At 38.5% G+C, this 23,937-nt stretch overlaps 1 protein-coding gene across 2 annotated transcripts in view; it reads left to right on the forward strand.

Moving 5' to 3' along the window:
- The window catches only part of SCAF4 (SR-related CTD associated factor 4), a 45,696-nt gene that overhangs the window by 7,496 nt on the left and 14,263 nt on the right, over positions 1–23,937 (forward strand). The window contains exons 2-17 of one of the 2 annotated variants that reach the window (XM_052674058.1): positions 4,543–4,626; positions 5,243–5,287; positions 6,733–6,894; positions 8,020–8,155; positions 12,145–12,284; positions 12,750–12,926; positions 13,246–13,346; positions 13,829–13,876; positions 15,056–15,164; positions 15,519–15,686; positions 17,008–17,093; positions 18,117–18,307; positions 19,924–20,024; positions 20,873–20,986; positions 21,683–21,839; positions 23,177–23,331. In XM_052674058.1, coding sequence (XP_052530018.1) covers positions 4,543–4,626; positions 5,243–5,287; positions 6,733–6,894; positions 8,020–8,155; positions 12,145–12,284; positions 12,750–12,926; positions 13,246–13,346; positions 13,829–13,876; positions 15,056–15,164; positions 15,519–15,686; positions 17,008–17,093; positions 18,117–18,307; positions 19,924–20,024; positions 20,873–20,986; positions 21,683–21,839; positions 23,177–23,331 — 1,974 coding nt within the window. The remainder of the gene's footprint in view (positions 1–4,542; positions 4,627–5,242; positions 5,288–6,732; positions 6,895–8,019; positions 8,156–12,144; positions 12,285–12,749; positions 12,927–13,245; positions 13,347–13,828; positions 13,877–15,055; positions 15,165–15,518; positions 15,687–17,007; positions 17,094–18,116; positions 18,308–19,923; positions 20,025–20,872; positions 20,987–21,682; positions 21,840–23,176; positions 23,332–23,937) is intronic. The other variant, XM_052674059.1, reaches the window with a different exon arrangement.

Genomic DNA, 23,937 nt, shown 5'->3' on the forward strand with positions numbered 1-23,937 from the left:
CTGGCCTTGAGCACCTCCAGGGACGGGGCATCCACAGCCTCTCTGGGCAGCCTGTGCAGCACCTCACCACTCTCTCTGTAAACCCTTAAAGACCCTCTCTGTAGACCTTTAAAGAGCATGAATTGGAGGAAGGCAGAAATGAATAAAATGTTTTTTTTGAAGACTAAATACTAAAGGTCGTCATCCAGTTCCTTTTCCCATTAGCCACCTCACTCAGGACTTTAGTATGGACTGAAAAGGTGCTACAGTTTGAATTGGAAGATTGTTAATTCCCTCAGTTATCTCCTATTGTGTGTTTTCTGTAGTACTTCTGTGTTTTACGTTGATCGTTGGGGATGGTTACTTGCTCATTAAATAGCATGTAGTACTACTGTTAGTCTCGCATTTGCTGTCTAGTAAGGGTTAAGGACCATTTCAATTTCAAGTTGCATTTATTAGCCTGAAAATTAGTGATTCTCCTCTCTTTGAGATTCTTGACTTCAGAGGAATCCTGCAATTCCAGACTCTTACAAGAAGAATGCAGGTCTATTCTTCACTGAGTATTTTGTATTGTGATTTGAGTTTAGTAGGTTCCTCAGTATTATTTTTTTTTTTGTAGTACCTGGGTTGGTACAGAGCAAGGAAGAAAAGATCCTTTTGGAAAACGTGGTGCTGCTGTAGCATTTAAACTGTCAATTACAGAGAGGGAGGTTCCAGGAGTGTTTGAAAATTCTTAAGCTCTCCTAAGCCAGAGCTTGTGAAAAACAGTGTGTTTTTTTCTGCTGCTTTCAGCAGGTAAGGTGATTAGTTTTCCCTTGTCTATGAAAAGATCCGCACAGACAGCAAGAGACATCTCTTCCTGAACTACTGAAATGATCAAACATAAATAAAGGTACAAGTCTTGAATAATCCTTGGACTCATTCATTGTTGCGTTGCGAGGTTTCACTTGATTTCTTTGCCTTCTCTTGCCCCGTGGTGCTCCCCACCCTAGGGAATGAGGTACTGTGTGTGGTTCTGAGCGCCACATGAATGAGATGGGGAGCAGTAGCCCCTGCTTGCTTTTTTGGACAGCAGCATCGTTGTACAGGAGAGCAAGGTGGGAAGCAACTCTGAGCTGTTTCTTTTCTCCAAATATGTAGTTACGGTTGGTTGACGTTTCCCAACCTGTTATAAGCTTTACAGGGCAGGATGTTCAATACAGCATGCTGGAAATGCTCTCAAACTAAGCTTTTACATCTGGGTTGCCTTTTGAACTGATGGTAGTGCTCTTAGAGGAACTGGGTATCTCAGTAACATGGGAATAATGCTCCTCTGAAAGCAGACTTTTCTGGCGTATATTGGTTTGGGAAATGAATGCAAAAGAGGATCAGGGTCTAGTTGAATGCATGCAGATGTTCAGTGCAACACCTGTGTATCTCATGATTTCCCCTTCTAGCAGTGAAAATTGACAAGGAATTATTAACATTGTATTTTAGACTTACTCTTCTTTTCAACGTAGTTTTGACATGTGTAACTACAATAGTAAGAATTTAATAAAAATCAGCTTTAAAATAGTCATTTGGTGTTGTAAAATCTCAGGAGAATCTAAAAAGAGTACAGAGTTTTGGTGTGCTATTCAAAAAGGTAGCAATGGAGTGAGTGTGGAGAGAGGGCAGGATATTTGTTCATGGACGTGTGTATGTTTATACATGGAAATATTTTCATCTTATTTCATGGATGTTTCAGCTGTAGTTGATCCTCCTGAGTTGCACTCTGGAAATATCTGCATGTACTGAAAACCTCATGGTTTTTATTCTGCTTTTGTTGCTGTTGCCCAGAGTGCTGTCTGTAGCAGCAAATGAACAATTTATAGTCATCTGCTCAGTTCTGTTCTTCCCAAGCTCCTGTTTATTCCTGTCTTGTTAGCCTCAGACCCAGCCTCTCATGTTCTTTAATTAATGACTTCTTCAAGCTACCATATTCTTTATTGCATCCTCCTTGGCTACTTCATCTAGCTTATTTCCCTTCTTCTTGCCCTCCAGCCATTTTGCTTCCCTTGTATTTTTTTTCCTCAGTTGTTACATCACTCTTGGGATACATTTTCAGGCACCTCCTTTTTTTTCTTTTTTGCCTGTAACTTCTTGTTATCTCTCTTGCTGTGAGCTCCTCGGTTTCCTGTTTCTCTCCTTGTCACCCATTGTGTTGCTGTAGTGCTGCTTCACACTGGCTGCTTTATTTGCAGTGCCAGTTGCTTTCTGGTGTGTCCTGCTAAGGGCATGGAGTATCTGTCTTATAAGGCTGGATCCTTTTTGCATGCTCCCCCTCATGTTTGAAGCCTTTTGGTGTTGTATTTGTGGGTACTGTGTTTGTTTGTTTTGTTTTTTTCTTCCGTTACATCTCAAAACAGGTTTTCCTCAGTTTTAATGTTAGTGTTGACTTTGTCCATCGTGAGTCATTGCACTCGTTCTACAGAAATAATTCAGAATTGAACTCACCTTTTTGAAAGAACAAGTTGACTCATAGGCACAGCTATGTGTATGTCTGATGGTTTGAATGACTTAAAAATCAAATATATGGCACCGGTACTATTTTGGAGATTATAATGAAAAGTCATCATCTCAACTTGGTATTGGAAAGGTTACCTGGATATCACTCTCTTGAAGGACAATTTTTCTTCGTTTCTATCTCCTGGAATGAAAATAGGGTTGTTTTGTTTGTTTGATTCTTGATTTGGCCTTTATTAGTCTAAGGCTCACATTTTGGTTTGCTGAAAGCTTTATTAACACTTCACTTGCCTTCAAATAGTAGGCTGTAATGTTTTTTATCCTCTGCATAAGCATACCTACTTTTTTTTTTTTACTTAATTGAGACAACAGGCACATCTGGGTAAGTTGGTCACTTCCAAAACACCTAGGAACTTTAAACTCATAGAAAAAAATATCAATTTCTAAATGACTTTATGCCTTCCATTATACTGTCAAATGGAGATACTTTTATTCTCTGCTTTGTTTTGTGGTGGATAATTTATTACATTTTTGGCTAATATTCAAGGGCTTTAGTTTGTCTTTACTGTTGTGAGCAAAATCAGTTATATAGTGCAAAACATTTTTCCATGGTTTGTGGAGAAAAGCCTCACAGTAAAAAAATGATAGTGTGCTTAGGAAATGTTGACGATCTGGGTTGTTTTTTGCTTTTCATTGTAAAAACCATGGCAGCGTAAGGATTCTGCCTTAAGTAAACCACAATTTAAATGGCAAGTTAAGTTTATGGGAAGAATAGAGAATAGTATTCAGTGGAGCAGAGCACCTGACTTGGAGGTGTGATATGGAAGGAGGCTTTACAGAGCAGTACTGGAACGTCTTGGCTTCTATTTCTGCCTGGAAGATGGGAAGAGGATTGGAGGAAACTGTTTTGACAAGCCAACGTGAATTGTGGTTCCAGTTTTAGTTTCTGTCAGTTTCTGAAGTGTGAATTTAGTAGGTGCTTTTCAGGATCGTGGTTAATACTGGAAAACAGTGGTGTGGCTTCTCAGTGCCTAGATTCAAAACGCTGTGAAACCACTTTGCGATGGAATTCCTCACGTGAGACAAAAGTCGTGCTGATGCTGTTTGGGAACATAGTTTGTTTGCAGTTCCACTCACGGATATAAAGAGATCTATACCCTACGTGTGCTGTATCTATTTTGAATATAGCATATGCTGTGAATTCACACTTTAAAAAAAACAATAATTTGCATTTAAATGTAGTACTTCAGTTCCCCCCCCTTTTTTTTTTTTGTGCTTAATGATCTTAACTGAGCTCAAGACACTCAACTTTCTGTACGATTACAGCTTTTTGATACAGAGCACCTGGGCTGTACTTAAATTTTTGTAAGTCAAGTCAGATTCACATTGTCATCTGTAAAGACTGGTCACTTCTGAAAGCTTTGTTCTTGATGAAATGATTTTTCCACTTCGTAGTATGAGTTTGGAGAGCAGTGCAGAGGATTCTCCACAGCAGTTGCTGCAGTTAGACTTAATAGTAATGTGATATGTTTGTAGGAAGCCAAATGTCTCCATTAAAGACATTTGCAACATTTATATATAGCAGGATAATTTGGAAACTTAGTGCTGATTTGATTGTCTTGATGGATGAAAGTTGGCATATTTTTAGGCAAATAAGGTGAAGGGATTGTGTCAGTCTGTAAGGACGTCCTAACATTTCTGTTTCTTAAGGTAGTATTTGGGCTACTTTAAGTCAAGGTACAGTTAATTCTGCTGTATGTATTTATTTTTGTGAAACAGTTCTTGCACCCTAAGTTAAATACTTGTTTTTAGAAACAAATAAAACATAGAAGTCTTATCAAAATCTTGTAAATTGCTGCATGTGTGTTAGTTCACAAGGAAAACAGCTTTGAACTTTGCCCAGAAAGATCTGCTTGGTAGTTCATTTGTTTCAGGGCCAGTTAGCATCATAGTGATGCATAGTGCAGAACTTCTGCTGTCGGTCATTTGTCTGAAATGTTGTCTTTTGGGTTAACTACTTAAACATCAGAATATGGTTTTGATATGTTTTTTGTGGTTTCTTTTTTTGTTTCTGTTCAGCTCTTTTCACTGATGGAGATGAAACCTCCTATTTCCCGAGCAAAAATGATTCTCATCACAAAAGCCGCCATTAAAGCTATCAAGGTAAAGTACAGCAGAAGAAAAACGAAACTGTAACACTAGCAATCTTTTATTGTTTTGATTCCAAGTAAGTGCACTATGGGTTTTCCAGTCTTAGCTTCATGGATGTTTTATTTTAGTTGGCATTAAGAATGTTATTTAGAAACAAGTGGGTGGTGAACATCAGCTTGTGGTTTTAGACTGGTAGCATAATGCCAGCTTCGTTTTTTCAATTACTGCTTTTTAATGCCACCCACAATGGTGTTATGATTTCTGTGTAATAAAATTTTAAACATTGCAGCGTGCAGCTGCATCATAACATATTAATACCTACTGAAATTGCTTATAAAGTAAATCCAGAAAGTTCTCACTAATGCTCTAACAGCAGTATGTTTTCTGTACGCATGGAAGCACTTCTGACAGAAAGGATGGCTTGTGTCTGTCTGTTCTACCCATGACATCTTTTTCTCCATTGCTGTACAGCTTGATAAATGCTAATATGCTTCTTTCTTGATTATGACTACAATATTTTGTGAGTAGTCCATACTATGTGGTCGTAAGCATTAAGAGTTGAGAAAAACTTGTAACATGATATCATTGTTAAGTTGATGATAAATGGATTTATGTATTTCTTTTGCAGCTCTACAAACACGTTGTCCAGATTGTAGAGAAGTTCATCAAAAAGGTAATAAAAAAAAAAAACACATTAAAAAATACTTATGTGAATATGTTACTGCTGGTGTTCAGAGACTGAAGTACTGTTTTGTTAAGACTGTATGTATTTTGATCTTTTTGATAAAATCCTGATAATCTCCCTGTTTGAACTTTTCGTACTGTGTTAGGAAGGGTCAGGAAAAAAAAAGTGTAAAATTCCCCCCTGTGTAGTTTCCTAGTGTTGTTGATGTTCGGACTGGTTTTCAATGTCACGGAATCACAAGTTGGAGAGGACCTATGGGATCATCTGGTTCAACCATCCTCCCATTACCTTTGCTACCAACCATCCTCCCATTATCCCTGCTACCACAAGCTCTAAACCACATCTTGCAGCTCCTCATCCAGACGCCTCTTGAACACTGCCAGGGACGGCGACTCTACCACCTCCCTGGGCAGCCATTCCAGTGCCTGACCACTCTGAGAGGGAAAAAGTTCTTCCTAATGTCTAACCTAAACCTCCTCTGGCACAACTTGTGGCCATTTCTGAGGAAATTGTCGTTGTGATTGAACTGGTCTAGTATTAAATTGGGAGGTTGGTGGCCCTGCCTGTGGTGGGAGGGTTGAAGATTCATGGTCCTTGAGATCCCTTCCAACCTGAGCAATTCTGTGATTCTTTGAACCCAGCAGGTGGTTCAGCACCATGCTGTTATTTATCTACTCACTCCCCTCTTTCCCAGTGGGATGGAGGAGAGAACTGGAAAAAAAAAAAAAAAAAAAAAGTTGAACTCAAGAGTTGATATAAAAACGGTGTAGTAAGATAGAAACAAGGAAGAGGGGAGAAAGGATAACAGCTATTATATATGTGTATATAACATTGTATTTTATGTATGTATGATATACTTATTTTGCTGTACACACACACAACCATAACTTGCATTCTGTAAAAATGTTTGTGGCTCCTTTCTCTAACTTGATGAAAATATTACACTGTCTATAAAGTACTGTTATATAAATTGAAAGCGCTTTTTATATTTATGATTCTTAAAACCTTTCATACGTACTGGTCATTTGAGCTCACTAGCGATGCACAGTACCAGCTTCTTTCATAAGATTGGCATATGCCAACTTCTTGGCATGAGATTGAGTCTATAGCTTTTTGTGGAAATTTGAGCATAGTATTACTTTTCACTTTTTGTTGTCCTTGATAACTTACTTACTGTTAAATATTTGTTTTCATACAGATGATATTAAAAATTTGATATTAAAAAAGGATATATATATTTTTTTACAATGTTGTTTGATTTTATGCCATCCACGGTTTTCTTCTGGAGCCCATATAGTTCCAGAAACAAATAACTGTTTCTGGTGGTGTTTTTTCCTAATCTAATATACGAAGTGTAGATTTCTTATAGGAAAGTGAGGAAAGCATATCAACTTGTTATCATGATGTATAACAGAAAATTGTTTTGTTTTCAGTGCAAACCAGAATATAAAGTTCCTGGATTGTATGTTATTGACTCTATTGTTCGTCAGTCTCGTCACCAGTTTGGAACGGATAAGGATGTCTTTGGGCCAAGATTCTCTAAAAATATTACTGCCACATTCCAGTATTTGTATCTCTGTCCATCTGAAGACAAGGTACAACAGTGATTTCTTAAGTGTTATGAATTGGTAGCGCTGTTACTTTGATATTTCCATATACAAGTGAGGTAATTTGATGATGCTCTATGTCCTTGCAGTGAATATTATTATATGAGAAGGTAAAACATACTGAGAAAGATTATCAGCAGTTAAATAGAAATTCTAGCTAAAAGAAATATTTTTGTCTAAACTCATCAGTTCTGTTCTGTGTATACAGACGTGTGAACAGTGTGTGTGTGTGTGTGTGTGTGTGTGTGTCTGTGCCAAAACTTCTCTTCTTGAGACTTCTTCAGGGCAACTTCCTAGTGAAGGTGGTGTCTCCCACAGAAAGAAAGTGTTAGGAGTGCCAGAGTTGTAATCAGTGATAGTTCTCATTATTTTTTTGAGACTTTCAAAGTGATGTTTGTCAAGGCCAAAGACGTTGCTGTCCTAAAATTGTTTTTCAGACCAAAATCTTGTTCAAAGATGATCATTTTAAGTTTTTATCTAACTGATAGTATTGTAGAAAACGTTTTGTGAAATTGTTCTGTTATTTAGCTTTAACTTCCTGCAGTGATCAGAGATTTTTCTACCTGCTTTCCTGGTCTTTTGAATAATGATGGAGAAGGATTTTCAGTTGTCAGTGTGGGAGTAGTTGGATTAGTAGAAAAAAATGTGAGCAGTGTTTGCTAACTTTTGAACTTCTAGTATTTTATTCTACTTTTATGGCCCATCTCTTCCATGGGTTTTTCTAGCTCATCTTCATTTTCCCTGCCTGTCTTATCGCATGTGGTTTGTTTCACCCCTTATAACTGTCTGTGAAGAAATAGTGGGGCTGATGCGATTTCCCTTACTGTTTATTAAGCCTGGATTTTCTGCCTGGCCAGAGCAACTGTAGAAAAATGGCACGCACAACTTTTTACTGAAGAGGGTAATAAGCTGACAGATTCTGTCTTTTGCATATACAGGATCTACTGATCTATGTGACAACAGTGGGTTATTTCAAAGGTCTGCCCAATTCTGTTGCACTCCTATGTTGTTAGATCCATTCTTCTCAATACTTAAAAAAAAAAAAGAATGAAATTGGGCTTTGTGTATTAGGAAAGCTATATTTAGTATTGATGTCTGCTTTTGTTTCAACAGAGTAAAATAGTCCGTGTCCTGAACCTTTGGCAGAAAAATGGTGTCTTTAAAATTGAAATAATTCAGCCTCTTCTGGATATGGCAGCAGGAACTAGTACAGCTGCTCCAATGACAGAGAACGCTACTAATAATGAAGGTATGAATGGCATGAGTGATGGCACTGGTGGACAAAGGGAGGGCAACTGATATCATCTACCCAGACTTCTGCAAGGCCTTAGCTGTGGTCTCCCACTGCATCTTTGTCTCTGAACTGGGGAGAGCTGGATTTGAAGGGTGGACTATTCAGTACATAAGGAATTGATTGGAAGGTCACAGCCTGAGGGTTATGGGCAACAGTTTTATGTTCAAGTGGAGGTTGGTAACAAGAATTGTCTCCCAGAGGTCTGTCTTGAGAGTAGTAATCCTTAACATCTTTATCAATGAAAGATCATTCTGATCATGGGATCAAAAGCACCCTCAGCAAGTTTGCTGGTGATACCAAGCTGAGCAGTGCAGTTGATAAGGCAGAAAGAAGGGAGAGGCTTTGATAAACTCAAGAGATGGATCTGCGAGAACCTAATGAGGTGCAACAAAGCGAAGTGCAAGGTGCACTTGGCTCAGGCTAATCCCAGATATGCATACAAACTCCTTGAGAGTAGCCCTGCTGAGGAGGACATGGAGTCCCTGTTGATGAAAAACTGAATGTGAGCTAGCAGTGTGTGATTGGACCCCAGAAGGTCGATGATATCCTGGGCTCCATCAGAAGAAGGGCGGCCAGCAGAGTGGAGAAGGTGATTGTCCCTCTCTACTGTGCTCTCATGAGGCCCCATCTGGAGTATTGCCTCCAGTTCTGGGGCCCCCAGTAAAGGAAAGGTGTGGAGCTTTTGCGGAGGGTCCAGAGGAAGGCCGTGAAAATTATGAGAGGACTGGAGCACCTCTCCTGTAAAGACAGGTTGAGGGAATTGAGTTTGTTTGGTCTGGAGAAGAAAAAGCTTCAGGGAAACCTCATGACAGCTTTCCAGTATTTAAAAAGAGATTATGAACAGAAGGGAAATTGCAGCTTTTACTACTGCTATTAGAAAGGTGAATGATATTAGAAACTTGGTTACTTTCATGTTGAAGTGCCTATTAGTAGTTTTCAATAGTAACATATTAATAAATTCAACTTGACTGTCACAATTACGTGGACCAACTGAACTCATTCCAAATAAATGCTGATACCAAATGATCGTTTTCAGAATACCTCAAATCTATGCTGTGTGAATACACACATTTTCCATCAGGGTGATTTCAGTATCCCATCTTAAAATAATATCTTTTGAGTCTGAAATATTTTTCTGTTGCTTCTCAGTTTTATAATTCTCATGTTTTGTTTTTTTTTTAACGTTAGGAGGATCTGCATCAGTGAAGTATGACATTATGTGGAAAAGCTTCATGTTATAGGGAATCATTTTAGTATCTGAAAGCAACAGCTATGAATCTTTTCTAGCATGAGACCCCAGAACATCTTATACCGATGTTTCAAATTCAGATTCCTGAAGATTTTACATAGCAGATTTATACCTGACAGGAGGCTTTACATGCACTGCTAGTTGAAAGCCACTGACCTAGAGAGCTGAGTATCACAGAATCACAGAATCGTAGGGGTTGGGAGGGACCTCCAGAGATCATCGAGTCCAACCCCCCTGCCAAAGCAGGTTCCCTACAGCAGGTCGCACAGGTCGGCATCCAGGCAGGTCTTGAACATCTCCAGAGAAGGAGACTCCACCACCTCCCTGGGCAGCCTGTTCCAGTGCTCCGTCACCTCACTGTAAAGAAGTTCTTGCGCACATTTGTGCAGAACTTCCTATGCTGCAGTTTCCGGCCGTTTCCCCTTGTCCTGTCTCCGCTCACTGCTGAAGAGTCCGGCCTCTCCACTCTGCCCCCCACACCTCAGATATTTATAGACCTGGATCAGGTCCCCTCTCAGTCTTCTTTTCTCAAGGCTGAACAGACCCAGTTCATTCAGCCTTTCCTCACAGGAGAGATGCTCCAGGCCCTTCACCATCTTTGTGGCCCTCCGCTGGACTCTTTCCAAGAGATCCCTGTCTTTTTTGTCCTGGGGAGCCCAGAACTGGACGCAGTACTGCAGATGAGGCCTCACCAGGGCAGAATAGAGGGGGAGGATCACCTCCCTCGACCTGCTGGCCACGCTCTTTTAATGCACCCCAGGATGCCATTGGCCTTTTTGGCCACAAGGGCACACTGCTGGCTCATGGCCAACCTGTCGTCCACCAGGACACCCAGGTCCCTCTCTGCAGAGCTCCCCTCCAGCAGCTCATCCCCCAACCTGTACTGGAGTAATGACTGCCTTCCCACGGAATTTTTACTGACCTGTTTTATGCCACATGAAATGCTGGTAATGAGGTTGAATTGTGGAGGAGAAAATGCATACCATGATTCTCTTTCTCTGAAGAGCATTCTTTTTGAGCTTTTGTATTTGTCTTTGCTTTGATAATCTTTGTTGCGCTCACCTATATTGTGAGTGAAGTGTAATGGCAGACAAGAAAATAAGGATGCACAGTAGCATTAATAGAGCCTTCTCCAGTGGTGATACAGAAGGTTCATCTATTGACAGTCTGTACACGGCTAGGTGAGGGGGAACATCTTTGCATCTGAACACAAGTGCAGACTGGTGGTTATACAAGTTCATTCTGTTACGACAGTTGAGTGACACTATTTTTACTGTCTCTGTTTCATCACTGGCTGTCAACAGATTGGACATTTTTTGCTTGAATATTCATTCTGATTTCAGTCGGATTATTCACATACACCTGAGGGGATAATTTGGCCCTGAAATAAGCTTATTAATGATTAATATAGATATATAATGAAAGAGAATCTGTTTCACTCGTAACGCTACAGTCTATTTAGCCGAAAAAGAGGAAGATAAATGCAAATTTTTCTCCCTTGAGTAAGCAGATATCTTTCTGAATACATACAGGAAGTAATTTGGGAGTGGAATTACGTTTCAAAACAATCACACATCTTTCTGCAGTATTTTAGCATTGTGCTGTTGGGAAAGTATTATTCAACATGTTTGTGTCTGCTTGCTGCACATCAGTGTTGCAGTAATTTAAACTGCAAATAGATGAATGGATTTAAATAAATTGATGTTGTGAAGCAAGAATATTTGCTTAGTTTCTCAAACTAAAAGATATTTGTGAGATGTTTTTTTTAAACTTTATTGTATTGTTTTATAGTATTCCAATAAAATTTATTTGCTAGAGAACAGTTACTTGCTCACAGCATGGAGAAGCTGATGGCATTGCTGCTAATTTGCAACAGTGTAATTTAAAGCAAAGAGAATGGGAAAGCTGCATGTGTAGACTGAGCTAATAGCGTGCCTTAGAGTGTGATTGTGATATAAGTTGGACTCTGTGGAAATGAGTCTTCTCCTGGCAGAGTTAGTATGTGGTGATTTGTGAAGAGGGATTAATCAAGCAGATGGAGGTTTGGTGTTTGCCTATGCAAGAGTGGCATGTGAACAAGCTTTGCCAGAGGAAGGAGATGCTTATGAAATAAATTTTAGAAACCTTTAATTATTACCAGACTTCTCAGCAATAGTTCAGTTAATGCTAGGAAATATATTCTTTTGTCTCTAGTTCAAATGTTCCAAGTTAAATGAAGGAATGTGATTATAAAAATTCATCTTCTCTTAAAGTGAACCACTAGATGATTTGCTTGAAATATTTATCAAGAAGTATGAGTGTAGATTTTCACAGTTTGAAAATGTGACTGTGATTTTTAGAGTACTGATGTGCATTTCTTGACACTGTGTTGAGTAATAGTCCTTCTCTTAACTATTTTGCAATTGTAAATACCTAAACATCAAGTTATCATGTAAAATACCATGCTGGAATCACTTTCAGATAGGTTATCTATCTCCAAATTTCTGCAGTACAGTAATATAAGCAATGAATGGAGCCAATCATAGGAAAAAAGGAATAGAATATGCAGTTGGTGTAGTTTATATAGGAGTGCAGACTTGCTTCTTGGTTTAAATAAGCTAGTGTGGATAGGCAGTTGTTCTGGGGAGGTGGATGAAGAGTACAGTGAATGTTTTGGAGTAACACAGTTCTTTCTCTGTTCCAATGGAACTCGTAGGTTCACCACCCCCTCCAGCAAAGGTTGCTTCGGAGCCCCCTCCAGTCACTGCTAATTCAGTACCTACTATGCCACAGTTGCCCAGTTCTGATGCCTTTGCAGCTGTAGCTCAGTTGTTTCAAACAACGCAAGGACAGCAGGTAACCTGTTTGTATGTGAATTGGGGGGACTTGGGGAAATGGTAGCAGGAATGCCCTTATTTCAAGCAAAGTAAAAGGCATCCCTGAATTAAGTCAGTATTTGAACAGTGTGATCTTTCTAACCAGAAATCGTGGTATTTGAGGAAAATTCAGTTATGCATAACTAAAGAATTAGTTCTGAACTAATAGAGTCATGAAGTTTAAAAACTAGGCCTAATATATAAAATGTTGAGATTGAATGTTTGCACATGTGATTAAAAAGTTGCACTGTTGGAAGGCTTGAATACTCACATCTCAGGATGTGCTAGATTTTGTCACTGAAGCATTTTAAAATAATTCATCTTTCACTCATGTTACTGGTGGTGATCATTTTGTGCTGTATTCTGATTTGATACAGAATTTATACCCTACAATTCTTCTTGTGCTATATAAAATATGTTTAACACTATATATGTTTTTCTGTAGCTTCAGCAAATTCTTCAGACTTTTCAGCAGCCTCAAAAAGCTCAGTCTCCGGTCATAGATAACACTGTGATGGCTCAGGTTCAAGCTATTACTGCTCAGTTAAAAACTACAGCATCACAACCACCAGAACAAAAAGCTGCTTTCCCACAACCTGAGCAAAAAACATCATTTGACAAAGTAAGTTTTCATTTGTTCCTTGTGTGTAGTATCACTGGTTCAGCAGGAGGCTGCTTAGTGGATACCTCAGTGTCTTCAGTTTGTTAGAGGGAGAGTGCTACAAGTTGTGCATTGTCCTCTTGTTTTCATAGCCTTTGCGTTTTCTAAAGCTTAATAAAATTGTTTTTGATCAGTGAATTAATTTCAATATTTTTGTCATGCTTCTAACCTTCTCTTCAATTCCAGAGTAGTTAATTGTATAGGAAGTATTGAGCACATTTTGTTTTCCAGTTGTGTAAACTGTTGAAAAAAATACCTGTCTCGGTATAAATTCTTTTAGAAGCTGCTAGATCGGTTTGACTATGACGATGAGCCAGAAGCAGTGGAAGACTCAAAGAAAGAAGATTCAGCTCCTTCTCCTTCAGTTTCTCAGCCTGCCTTGTGAGTTTTTTTTGTCATAATAAACAGTTATTTGTTATAAAATACCTTTTGTTTTCAAAGCTTACTAAAATTCCAAGTTGTCAGTGCTTCACTTTTAACAATCAAAAGTTAAAATATTGTTGTTAATGTTTTCTGTTCTTTACTTTGGTGATTCATTGTGGATTTGGCATGTGGCATCATTGATTGAGGAATGTGTTTAGTAGAAAAAAGCTCAGTCTTGGTTTCAGGATGAGTTTTCTGGTTTTCTTGCACAACTGAGTGTGTCAGGACATTGTTAGTAATGAGCTGAATTGCTTGGCTGCCTGGGGGAAAAAAAGCTATTCTAATGTTATGTATTAACTTCTAAAAAAAAAAAAAAAAAAGTTTGGCTTTGCAGCTTTAAGATAGCGAAGATGCAAACTAACTCAGGCTCCTTCTTCTCTTTTGATGTGCATTTTGGTGAAGTCTTGAATTACATGATCACATACTAGTTTTTCCCACAGGACCTCTCTCTCATTCAGTGCACAGGCTGGATGGTGCTCAATACCTGGGTTAGTCAATATTTCTTCTTTCCCCTGCTTCGTTGTGTGGCCTCGTGTTTTTCTTTCTGTATATGCCAACAAAACCCTGCCCTGAAGAACAGGATCACTAACTTGGTCGTTAGTTTTTTTTACTGTGTTTATCACTTTAAGCACTTCAGTGTTATATATGTTAGTTAATTAAAATGCCTTTTGAGTAAGTTGGCAGAATTTTCCCTATAATACAGATGGGAACTCTGTTCTACAGAAATACGAGGTAGGTCAAATGCCCACTACTTGTGTATACCTAATCTACAGGCCATTAGGCTAGGCTTTTTGGCATGTTTGTATTCTGTTTGTAGCACTTTTAAGCTTCTGCACTTATTACCTTATAGCTGTGTAAGATGCTTCTGAAAACTGGATTCCAATAGTCTCATTTTGGGCACACAAAATCAGAAGTATTCTATATGATCTGTCCAGGATCACGTATAACAATTATGTGGTGCCCGTGTTTTAAAATACAACGGAGTTCCATTTTACATCACCATTAGCTTTCTTTATCTTCCTACACAAACTGTATTCTGTAAATAGGTTGAATTAACTGCACGTACCTCGTTAATCCCCTGAGCACTGTCCATTCTGTGTGTTGAATCAGGAGGTGGATGGCATCACTCTGATCATTGTATAGTATACATATCCCTGTCTCCTCTGCCCTAAATTCCGTGCAAACGAAATTTTTTTTCCAGTGGAAGTATGGCCGCTATCTGCTGCACCCACACAAATTAGAGAAGAGGATAATTAACCTAAAGCAGACAAGCATAACAAAAAATTTATGTAATCTGAGGGTTTTAGTAAGACCGTATAAGCACAGGGGAAGAAAGAAGCTAACAGCTAACTGCTATGTAGCATTTCCTTAGACGTTGCAGGGATGTTCTTATAGTAGAGAAAAGGAAGACAGTTTTTATTCTTCTTGTTGGTTTTGTTCTCGCTTTTTAAGGTGAAAATAGTGAGCATTAGTTAGGGTAATGTGGTTAAGTTGTGGTTGGGCTTCATGATCTTTAAGATGTTTTCCAACCTGAGCAGTTCTGTGATAATAGTTTTTCTGTCAAAGTTTAAAGCAGTAACGTGTAAATGTACATAGAAATATGTGAAAGAAAAACAAAGAAGTCTGTATTCTCCTGACTTGTCTCACCAGAATATTGTTGTTTTTAGTGGATTTGCTGGAGAAGGTATACAACAGCCAGTATTTCCTCAACTCCCAAATATGGATCCTTTTCAACAGCGGATGATGGGAATGCAACAGGATCCAATGCGCCATCAGGTAACTTACGGGTTTTTTTAGTTGCTTCTTCATCTGCTACGTCTTGTGTTTTGTCACTTCTTTTGATGAAGGGGCAAAGAAGTCATGTTTCTGTTAGTGAGAAGTGAATGTGACTTAATCTTCCACCTGTTTTGGGAGAAGATAATTTTGTTGTCTGTTCTAATCAAGCTTTGGAGAATTTGATAAATATGTATTTTAAAATATATACAATTGCTTGACCTACTTCATCTTTCTCTGGCTTCTGGTCTTCCATTGTGACTTCAGAGCATAGAGACAGTTTTACTTCTAGCAGACTAGAAAAGCTAATATGATTTTTTCCTAATTGGAGGTTTTTGTGTATTTTGTTCTTCCAAGGTCCCACTTCCTCCTAATGGACAAATGCCAGGTTTTGGTCTCCTTCCTACCCCCCAGTTTCCACCCATGGCTCAGCCTGTGATTCCACCAACAGCTCCTGTGCAGCAAACTTTTCAGACTCCTTTCCCAGTGCAGAGTGAATCGCACATGCAAAAAACACATCAGCAGGTGAGAACCCTTTGCAATAAAGAAGTTCTTAACTTACTGTGCTGTAATACTTGTCCTTACCCATGTTAGGTAGAGGAGATTTCATGATAACTATGGCTAGAGATGGCTGTGAGGGTTGCTTATCTGAGAGAAGATTGGATAGCAGTAGTGCTACATAATGAGTTTAGTATTTCAGGGATCTAGCAGAAACAGCATGTGTATACTGTATGTTTCTCTGCGACAGATTTGGGTTTGCATTTTCTCAGCTGTCTTCTTGCTTCTCCTCATTTCTTTTTTTCCTGTTCATGCTTCAGGAGTTCTAACAGTGCAGTCCCATTTGGGAGAGAAACAATTTGAAAAATATAATCTTTAAGGACCCTGTAGATCTCTCAAAGAGAGAAAATGAACTTAGAACTCTGAAAGTTCTAGTAAATAAATTCAAAGTATCTGGATACGCCTCTCCTGTTTTGAAGATTAGGGAGCATACTGCTGGAAGATTTCAAAATGAAATAATACCAAGCTGTATTTCTGTGGTGACTTGTGACGCAGCAAGTTCTATCAGTAATTCTTGCTTATCACTTGGAGTAAAGGGATGGTTCTCAAGATAATCGTCACAGCTTGTTAGTCTTGAAGTGTGTTGATTCAATAAATTCTAAGAGATTACCAGGTTACTTTTTAAGATGTTCCCTGCCAAGCTTGTATCATGAAGACTATTTAAAGTTTAGGCAGGATGCAGTATGTTTTGGAATGGGAAGCAATAGAGGACTTAGGGTAGGAAGAAAAAGCTGTGTTGAGGTGTTTTTTTTCTTTATACATATGCATTTTAAGCTTGTTCTTGCATTTTATGTATTGTTTTGGTGTCTTTATTGCTTTAGTCTTCAAACGTATATTTATTATTATTTGCTTACAATATGCTATATATGGCTTAAAGTACTCTTCTGTAACATCTAGGAGAAAAGCCTTCCAGCAGATGTTAAATTGCTTGTAAATTTGAATGTAAAGCAGGAATAGCTGGCTGACATTATTATATTCTTTGGGCATCTGTACAGTACTGAAATCAACAAAAATGTGGAAAAAAACAATTTACACGTTGAAGATGTGAAGTTTTCCCTAATTATTTTTACTATTGTTTTCACAGTGATCCTGTTAAATTAATTTACTATCAGTTTTTCTGTCTGTTGGTGACTATACTAGCGATGAAGGTTCTGAGATGAATTGTATTATGTTTTAATTTCACGTATGTGACTATTTGATATAATTTTAATGCTCTTACATGTCTCAGCCTAGGCACAAAATGAAATAAAATACTCACCCCTAACACCAGTCAAACTTAATATTTTAGAACATGGAAGTGGAACAGCAACCTATTCAAGAAAGAAAACGGCATGTTTCTGACAACAGAAAGTCAAGGTCTAGATCTGCATCAAGGTAAAATAGTAGAACTTCTGTCAATTTTGTGAGATTGTATATTATGTATTAGATTTTTACATAAGGAACGTAAGTTCTTGTGTCCAAAAATGTGAAAGTGCTTTATGCATTCTGAGAAGAGCTAGGCTGGTGGGAGCTCAGAGAATCTGTTTCTGTGCTGCCACATCTGCTATGTGGGGTTGGAATTTCTTGAGACAACAACAAACAGCTTGGAGGCAAGTTAATTCCTCAAAGTGTTGCTGGAGTTCATTTTCAGTGCCACAGAACTTGAAGTCTTGTTACCTGTACTTTGTACTGGCTTTGTGAGCGCCCTACTCAGCATGCTTACTTTTGGGGCTACTTCTTGGAACTGCCTATTTACTGTGTTGGTTGGATTCTGTCAGCAAATGCCAAAAGACATTTAGCAACAGAATCCCTTTTTGACTTAGTTTCACTTTTAACTTTTACTGAAAAGAAATTACTGTGTTTGTTTCCATGCATGGCCAGCACTTGTGAAATTCCTTGGTAGAGGCAAAGCCCTTGAGGGTTTTAAGGGCCTTCTTCTTTCCCCTTCTGGAAAGGCATTAAGAACAAAGAAGACCTTTCCTACTTAATGCCTCTCAGGGAAGTCCCATGTATAAGTACAGCTTAATATTGCTTGTACTTCCGTGTAGGGAAGCAGATTAGTGACTCTTAAGACTTGCAGACATCTGAAATCCATCTACCTTCCAAGGGAAATGGAGTATCTATACAGTGTTCTTCTATCAGTGGAGGGTAACTTCTTACTTCCTAAGTAGAAGGGAAGCAGAATGTGGTTTCAGTCTTGTCTGTGCTCTGAAGATGTTTTTCTTATGAAGAGAGTGATTCTGTCTGCTCCTGGATCTTGCCTGTCACAGGGCCAGTATTTTCCGTCGCAGCAAATCTGGCTCTGGTACATGACTGAACGCATGCCTGGTTATTTAAATTGATATCTGAAGTAGTTATCCGTCTATAAAGGTCTGGGTCAGAAAGACTGAACGTTAAGTTGTTTCTGGTTTAAACTAGGTCACCTAAAAGGAGACGTTCGAGGTCCGGCTCCCGCTCTCGAAGGTCACGTCATCGTCGCTCTCGGTCACGATCCAGGGACAGACGCCGGCACTCTCCTAAGTCTCGATCGCAAGAAAGACGTGAACGCGAGAGGGAGAGAGAACGCAGGTCAAAAGGCCTTCCTCAGATCAAATCAGAAACTGTTAGTGGTAAGTTCACCTTTTCTGCTTTGTTGTTGCTGTAACCTTGAGAATTCTGCTGGTACCCCTTTTCAGATGCTTGAGATCTTCGTGGTTCACGCATGGATTTTTTTTTTCATGTGTGTCCAGTATTTTCTTTACTGAATTTTAGAACTCTGTAAAGTTGAAGATCCTGTAGTTGATACTGTGCCTATGTAAAATGGAATACCAGCAGGACCAACATAGTTATTGTAGAAAAATTCCAAATGGCTGAAGAAGCTATTCTACTTGGACTTGTTTAATTTAGTGTTGACCATTCCATATACATCTTCCCCAAAAACGTACCAGAGTCAGCTCAACAAAGATGCTAAGAAACGTATCTCAGGTTCTCTCTCTTGGCTCCCTGGCCAGATCATAGAATCACTCAGGTTGGAAAAGACCTTAGAGATCAAGTCCAACCACGACATAACTATACTTCCCTAACTCTAACAGCCCTCTGCTCAATCATGTACCTGAGCACCACATCCAAACGGTTTTTAAACATACTCAGGGATGGTGATGAACCACCTCCCTGGGGAGCCTGTTCCAGTGCTTAAAACCTTTTCTGTAAAGAAGTGTTTCCTGGTATTCAACTTACACTTACCCTGGTGCAACTTAAGGTCATTTCCCCTCATACTGTCACCAGATGCAAGTAACAGATGGATATTCTTGAGGGCATCAAATAGAATTGTTCTTTTTGATGTAAAAATGACACAAGATAAGAATCTTTAACTAGTCAAAACCTTGTGTATGACAGTAACGTTAATTTTAAAGTACCACAAAGAGTTAATAGGTATGATTTTAAAGGATTTAATGGCAGTGGTGTAAGATATGGTTTTGCCAACACCTCTCCCAGATTGCTATCCTAAAAAGCATTATGTGACAATTTTGTATCGCGTAGGGAGAAAACGTAGGTGAGTAGGTGAGAATGTTGCTGTAGAAACTGCTGCTTTACTACCTTGAAGAATGAAGCAAAATAAGCATGCTTCTTGCTTTTCTCCAGGGGCTGGGTAGGCAGCTTCTGTTGGTTAATTTTTTTAAGCATTAAGAGATACAATAATGAGTTGGTTGCTAAAGAGGGTAAAAAGTCTGCTACTTGAGGTAGTTTGTCACAGCATTCTGTCACAGCTGAGAGTGTGTCACTGTAAACAGCTATCGCTTTGCTATTAAGTGCTATCCTTAACCTGGGATGCTGGTCCAAAGCTTGAATTTCATGCTAAACAGGGTGAGTTACCTTGTTGTAAAGTATTCATTGCAGGTGTGAGGATATTTCATGGAGCAGTCTTAGCAACAGAGCATATTTTTCCTTGTTATAATTATTTGCAGAGCTTACGCTCATCAGAATTTGCAAGTCATCTTAATAAAGGCTAAGTGGACAGCTTCTGTGTGCGTCCTAACAGTGGTTTTGGTACCATGGCTAATTCAGCTTTGGGCAGGCAGAGAAAGAGGCCTTTCAAATACTCCTAAAGATACTATCCTATAGCAGCATGCTTTTCACCTTTGGATGGCATAACTGACTATTTTAACACAGCTGTTTTGACATTTTGTCTTGTGGAATCTGTATTTACAAGCACTCTTACAGTCTTTGTTACCTCTTTTGATTGTAGTTTGTAGTACTACGCTTTGGGTAGGACAGCTTGACAAAAGGACTACACAGCAGGATGTTGGAAGTCTCTTGGAGGAGTTTGGCCCAATAGAATCAATAAATGTAAGTATAAATGGTTCAGTGCAAGCCTAAGCTTCAAAAACGCTTTTCAGACTGTTTCAAGTTAGCTTTATTTGTAATACATTACATGGCATTTTCTAATGTGAAAAATCAATTCATTTGTCCTCTGATTTGGAAAGGAAAAAAGGAAGTTGCTTGCTATTTGGGTTATTAAAAATGCCTTTGGGATAGTGAAAAGTCCTGTCTTCATAACACTTGCCCTTTTTCTAGAGGGAATGGAATAAGAAAGGGTCATTGAGTTCCTTGTCTGTTCTCTTTTGTCATTTTAGACATAAGCATAGAAAGCTACTATTATATGGCTGTATTAAGGATCTATATACACACACACACACATATATACATATATATGATTGTGGTATTTTATTTAAACAGAATATGTGTCTGATTTTCTTGCTATTCTCAAATTTTGTAAAACATAATCAAAGCTCTTTTTTTCCTCAAATTTTTTGTACATAATCAGAATGATTATAAAACTGCAGATAAAACAGTGTGAAGGTACAGATGGCAATCTGTGGTATTTGGAATAAAGCAGAGGTATTATCTTTTCTTGTTTCTTCCAACAGATTAATTCTGAGGCCACAGTGCTTCCATGAGTGCTGTTGGAAAATTTTAAGGATTAAATATGCTGTAGGAGTCCATGTTCTCACCTTTATTAGCATTTATTTCTGGAAGAAGATGCTGGCTGTTTTAGCCTCTTAAACTAACATTCTCATTCATACCTAGTAGTCCTTTTTGTAACACCAGTTTGTGTTCCAGTTTTCTGTAATTTAACACTTGTATGTTGCTGCCTGGTTACTGTTAACACATTTTTTTTCTTAAAATACAAACAGATGATACCACCGAGAGGATGTGCCTATATTGTAATGGTTCACAGACAAGATGCTTATCGTGCCCTACAAAAATTGAGCAGAGGCAACTTCAAAGTCAATCAAAAATCTATAAAGGTACTTCTTAGATAATGTCAAGCTGTTGTAATTACTGTAATTCTTCTTTATCTATTTAAGATTTGTTGGTATTCTGGACTTCTATATCGTCTGGATGTGCTATTCTACAAATTTATGTGAATGAACCACTTTATTAATATGTATTCTTCCTGTTCTGTCATGTGATTAAAAGAACTTGTATCAGTTTCTCTGAAAAACTGCCAGTAATTGTGTAACTGATGCAGCTGTGTAAATGGTTGTCTTCTGGTCATTCTGGTGGACTGCAACTATGGTTTTCTTGCTGCTGCTTAATAGCCTTATCTATAATTAAACACAGTTACAATCCTACAAAGAGTACTAATAATTAAGGAAGAACACACTCATTAGTCAGCTGTTTCCTTTTGTGAAACATCATATTTGAGAGTGACACTGTCCCCTGAAGGGAAATAAAATTAATTATAATGAATGGGGACCATTAGAAAAAACTGCCTGTATATGTGTTTGCAAATCGGGTGCCAGATTCAAGCAGAGACATAAGAACTAGTTGTGCCTTAAGGAAAAAAAACCTTCTATTTTCAGAGTGTTTTTCCTGCTGTTTCAGTTAGAATAGACTTGTTTGCTTTTGTGGCCTTTTTCTGGATGTGCTATTCTGTCATAACTGATAATTTAAACCATTAAAACAACAACGTTACTAACTGCATGTATTTTTTCCTCAAGATTGCGTGGGCTTTGAATAAAGGAATAAAGCCAGATTACAAGCAGTATTGGGATGTAGAATTAGGTGTTACTTACATACCATGGGACAAAGTGAAGCCTGAAGATCTTGAAAGCTTCTGTGAAGGCGGAATGTTGGACAATGAAACTCTTAGTCCAGGTGAAGTATTGCTACCTTTTTAAGTGCTTTTTAAAAAGTTGTCCTTCGTACTGATGCAGTGAAATTGGTATGGCTGACTTTTCAGACTCTGAGGTGCATATAAAGTGCTTGAAATGGCTGAGAAGTGCAGGATGTACAAACCATAGATGAGAGACAGTTTACAAGCAATTAATAACAGTTCCCATCAGGGGTTAAACAGTTGGATTACCAGAGGCTGAGCTAAAGTTGCACTTGGACACCAGACAAGCAATGAGCTGCTTGCACCTTGCCACTGATGGTAGTTGATGTTGGAAGTGCTCATCAGTCCCAGAGCCTGGTTCCCCTCTGGTTTGTGTGAGCTACCTGTAGCAAAGGAGCTTGTCTTTGGAGAACAACTATAGGAACTGATCTGACAGCAGCTTTATGATTTCCATTAAAAAGTGCCTTTTGTTTTCATGCTCAGGATCAATTCTATTAGTGAGTCTTGTATTCATCTTGACCTAAACGGAACTCTTGTTTTGTTGTAAGCAGTGAAAATACTGGGCTTCTCTGATTGTATTAAGAAAATTACCTGTTCAGTATCAGCAACTTCAATCAGTGACGTGTTTAAAATCAGCACAGAATTGCTAGCCTGCTGGCTGTTGTGATTTCTAAAAGTAGAATTAAGTGAAAGCAATACTTTAAAAAAATACACTGAAGTTGCCTTAGGCTTCTTTCTTGCTCTAGACCACTGTGTTGGTCTTAACAGTGCAACCATTGTGTGGTGTGTTATCTCACTACTGAAATGTTACTTCAGGCTTTTGTCATTCTGTCAAATAAGCCCTAATTTAGATAGTTACTACTTTTAATAGTAATATGCTTTCATGATAAACAGGCGTGAGTTATTTTTTAAATTGAAGTCTGACTGATGTTAAACATAACCTCAGGTGTTTGAGTGTTCTCTTTCCCACAATGCCTGTTCTCCAGTCCATTTTGTCTGCTTTGCTGTCTTTTCCCAAGAAGCTCTGACAAGCAAGTGGCCCAAAACAGCCTGTTTTTTTTATTAATGTGTCAGAATGTGTGAATGCTGACAGTGCAAGGAGCTGTGAGATACAATAACTAATAAAACGAATAAATTTAATTGCCATTTTTCAGTGATTTGCTGTAATTGTGCTCAAAAATGCTTTATTCTTAGGAATGTGTTAAAATGTCTCATAGCTCAGTGTTTCATAACTCTTCTCGTTTTCTGAGAAATTGTTTTAGTTAGGTCATCTCTGTAAACATCACAAAGCATATGGATTTTACACAGTAATATTTGACTACTTGCCAGCTTTTTCAGAACTGATACGTATATGTTGTTGGTTTCCTTTTCTGTATAGAGTGGAAGGGGATTCCCAAGAAGGCTGAAAATGAAGTAGCTCAGAATGGTGGTGCAGAAGCTGCGCATAATGAACCAGTGTCACCTATCCCTAAAGCTTTACCTGTTCCAATTCCTGTTCCCATGCCTGCACCAATTACAGTACCTCCTCCGCAGGTGAGACTTGCTTCTCATTTACTGTAGATAACAAAAACTTTACAAAAGTTACTCAGTGTGGCAATACATACGTTAATAAAAGGGGGAAAATATGGTGAATTATAATTAGATCATCTTTTCTGTGTGGGTCTTGTTGTGTCTGCTTAAAAGCAATCCTTGTGTCGTTTTACTTAGAGGAGCAATACAGTCTAGTAGAACATTCCTTTTATGCCGAGTTGCAGTGGGAATGGAAGACTTGAAAACCATAAAATCCATTAAGGTTTGGATTGTATTTTGTGCCCAGCAGGAGCAGGGAGTCTGTTTGGTTTTCTTGAAGAAGGATGTAGTTTGCCATGTACCAGGACAGCACTGGGAACTGAATCAGCACGTGCTTGGTGGGAATGGTGGAGAACTTGCTCCAAAACCACACTGTTGCCTTAATACTAATGTAGACAAGAGCATGTGTGTGTCTGTCAAATACGTCTTCGAAGTATTGTAGGACTGTGCTTCTGATACTTATTGTTGCAATCTAAATGAATTATTACATCAGTTTATTTTTATTAATAGGATGAAGTGTATCCACTCTTTTATGATTGCATTAATTTTTTGTGTGTTCTCCAAATTACT

Source organism: Tympanuchus pallidicinctus, unplaced genomic scaffold, assembly GCF_026119805.1.
Source record: "Tympanuchus pallidicinctus isolate F22 unplaced genomic scaffold, pur_lepc_1.0 scaffold14, whole genome shotgun sequence".
Lineage (NCBI taxonomy): Eukaryota > Metazoa > Chordata > Aves > Galliformes > Phasianidae > Tympanuchus > Tympanuchus pallidicinctus.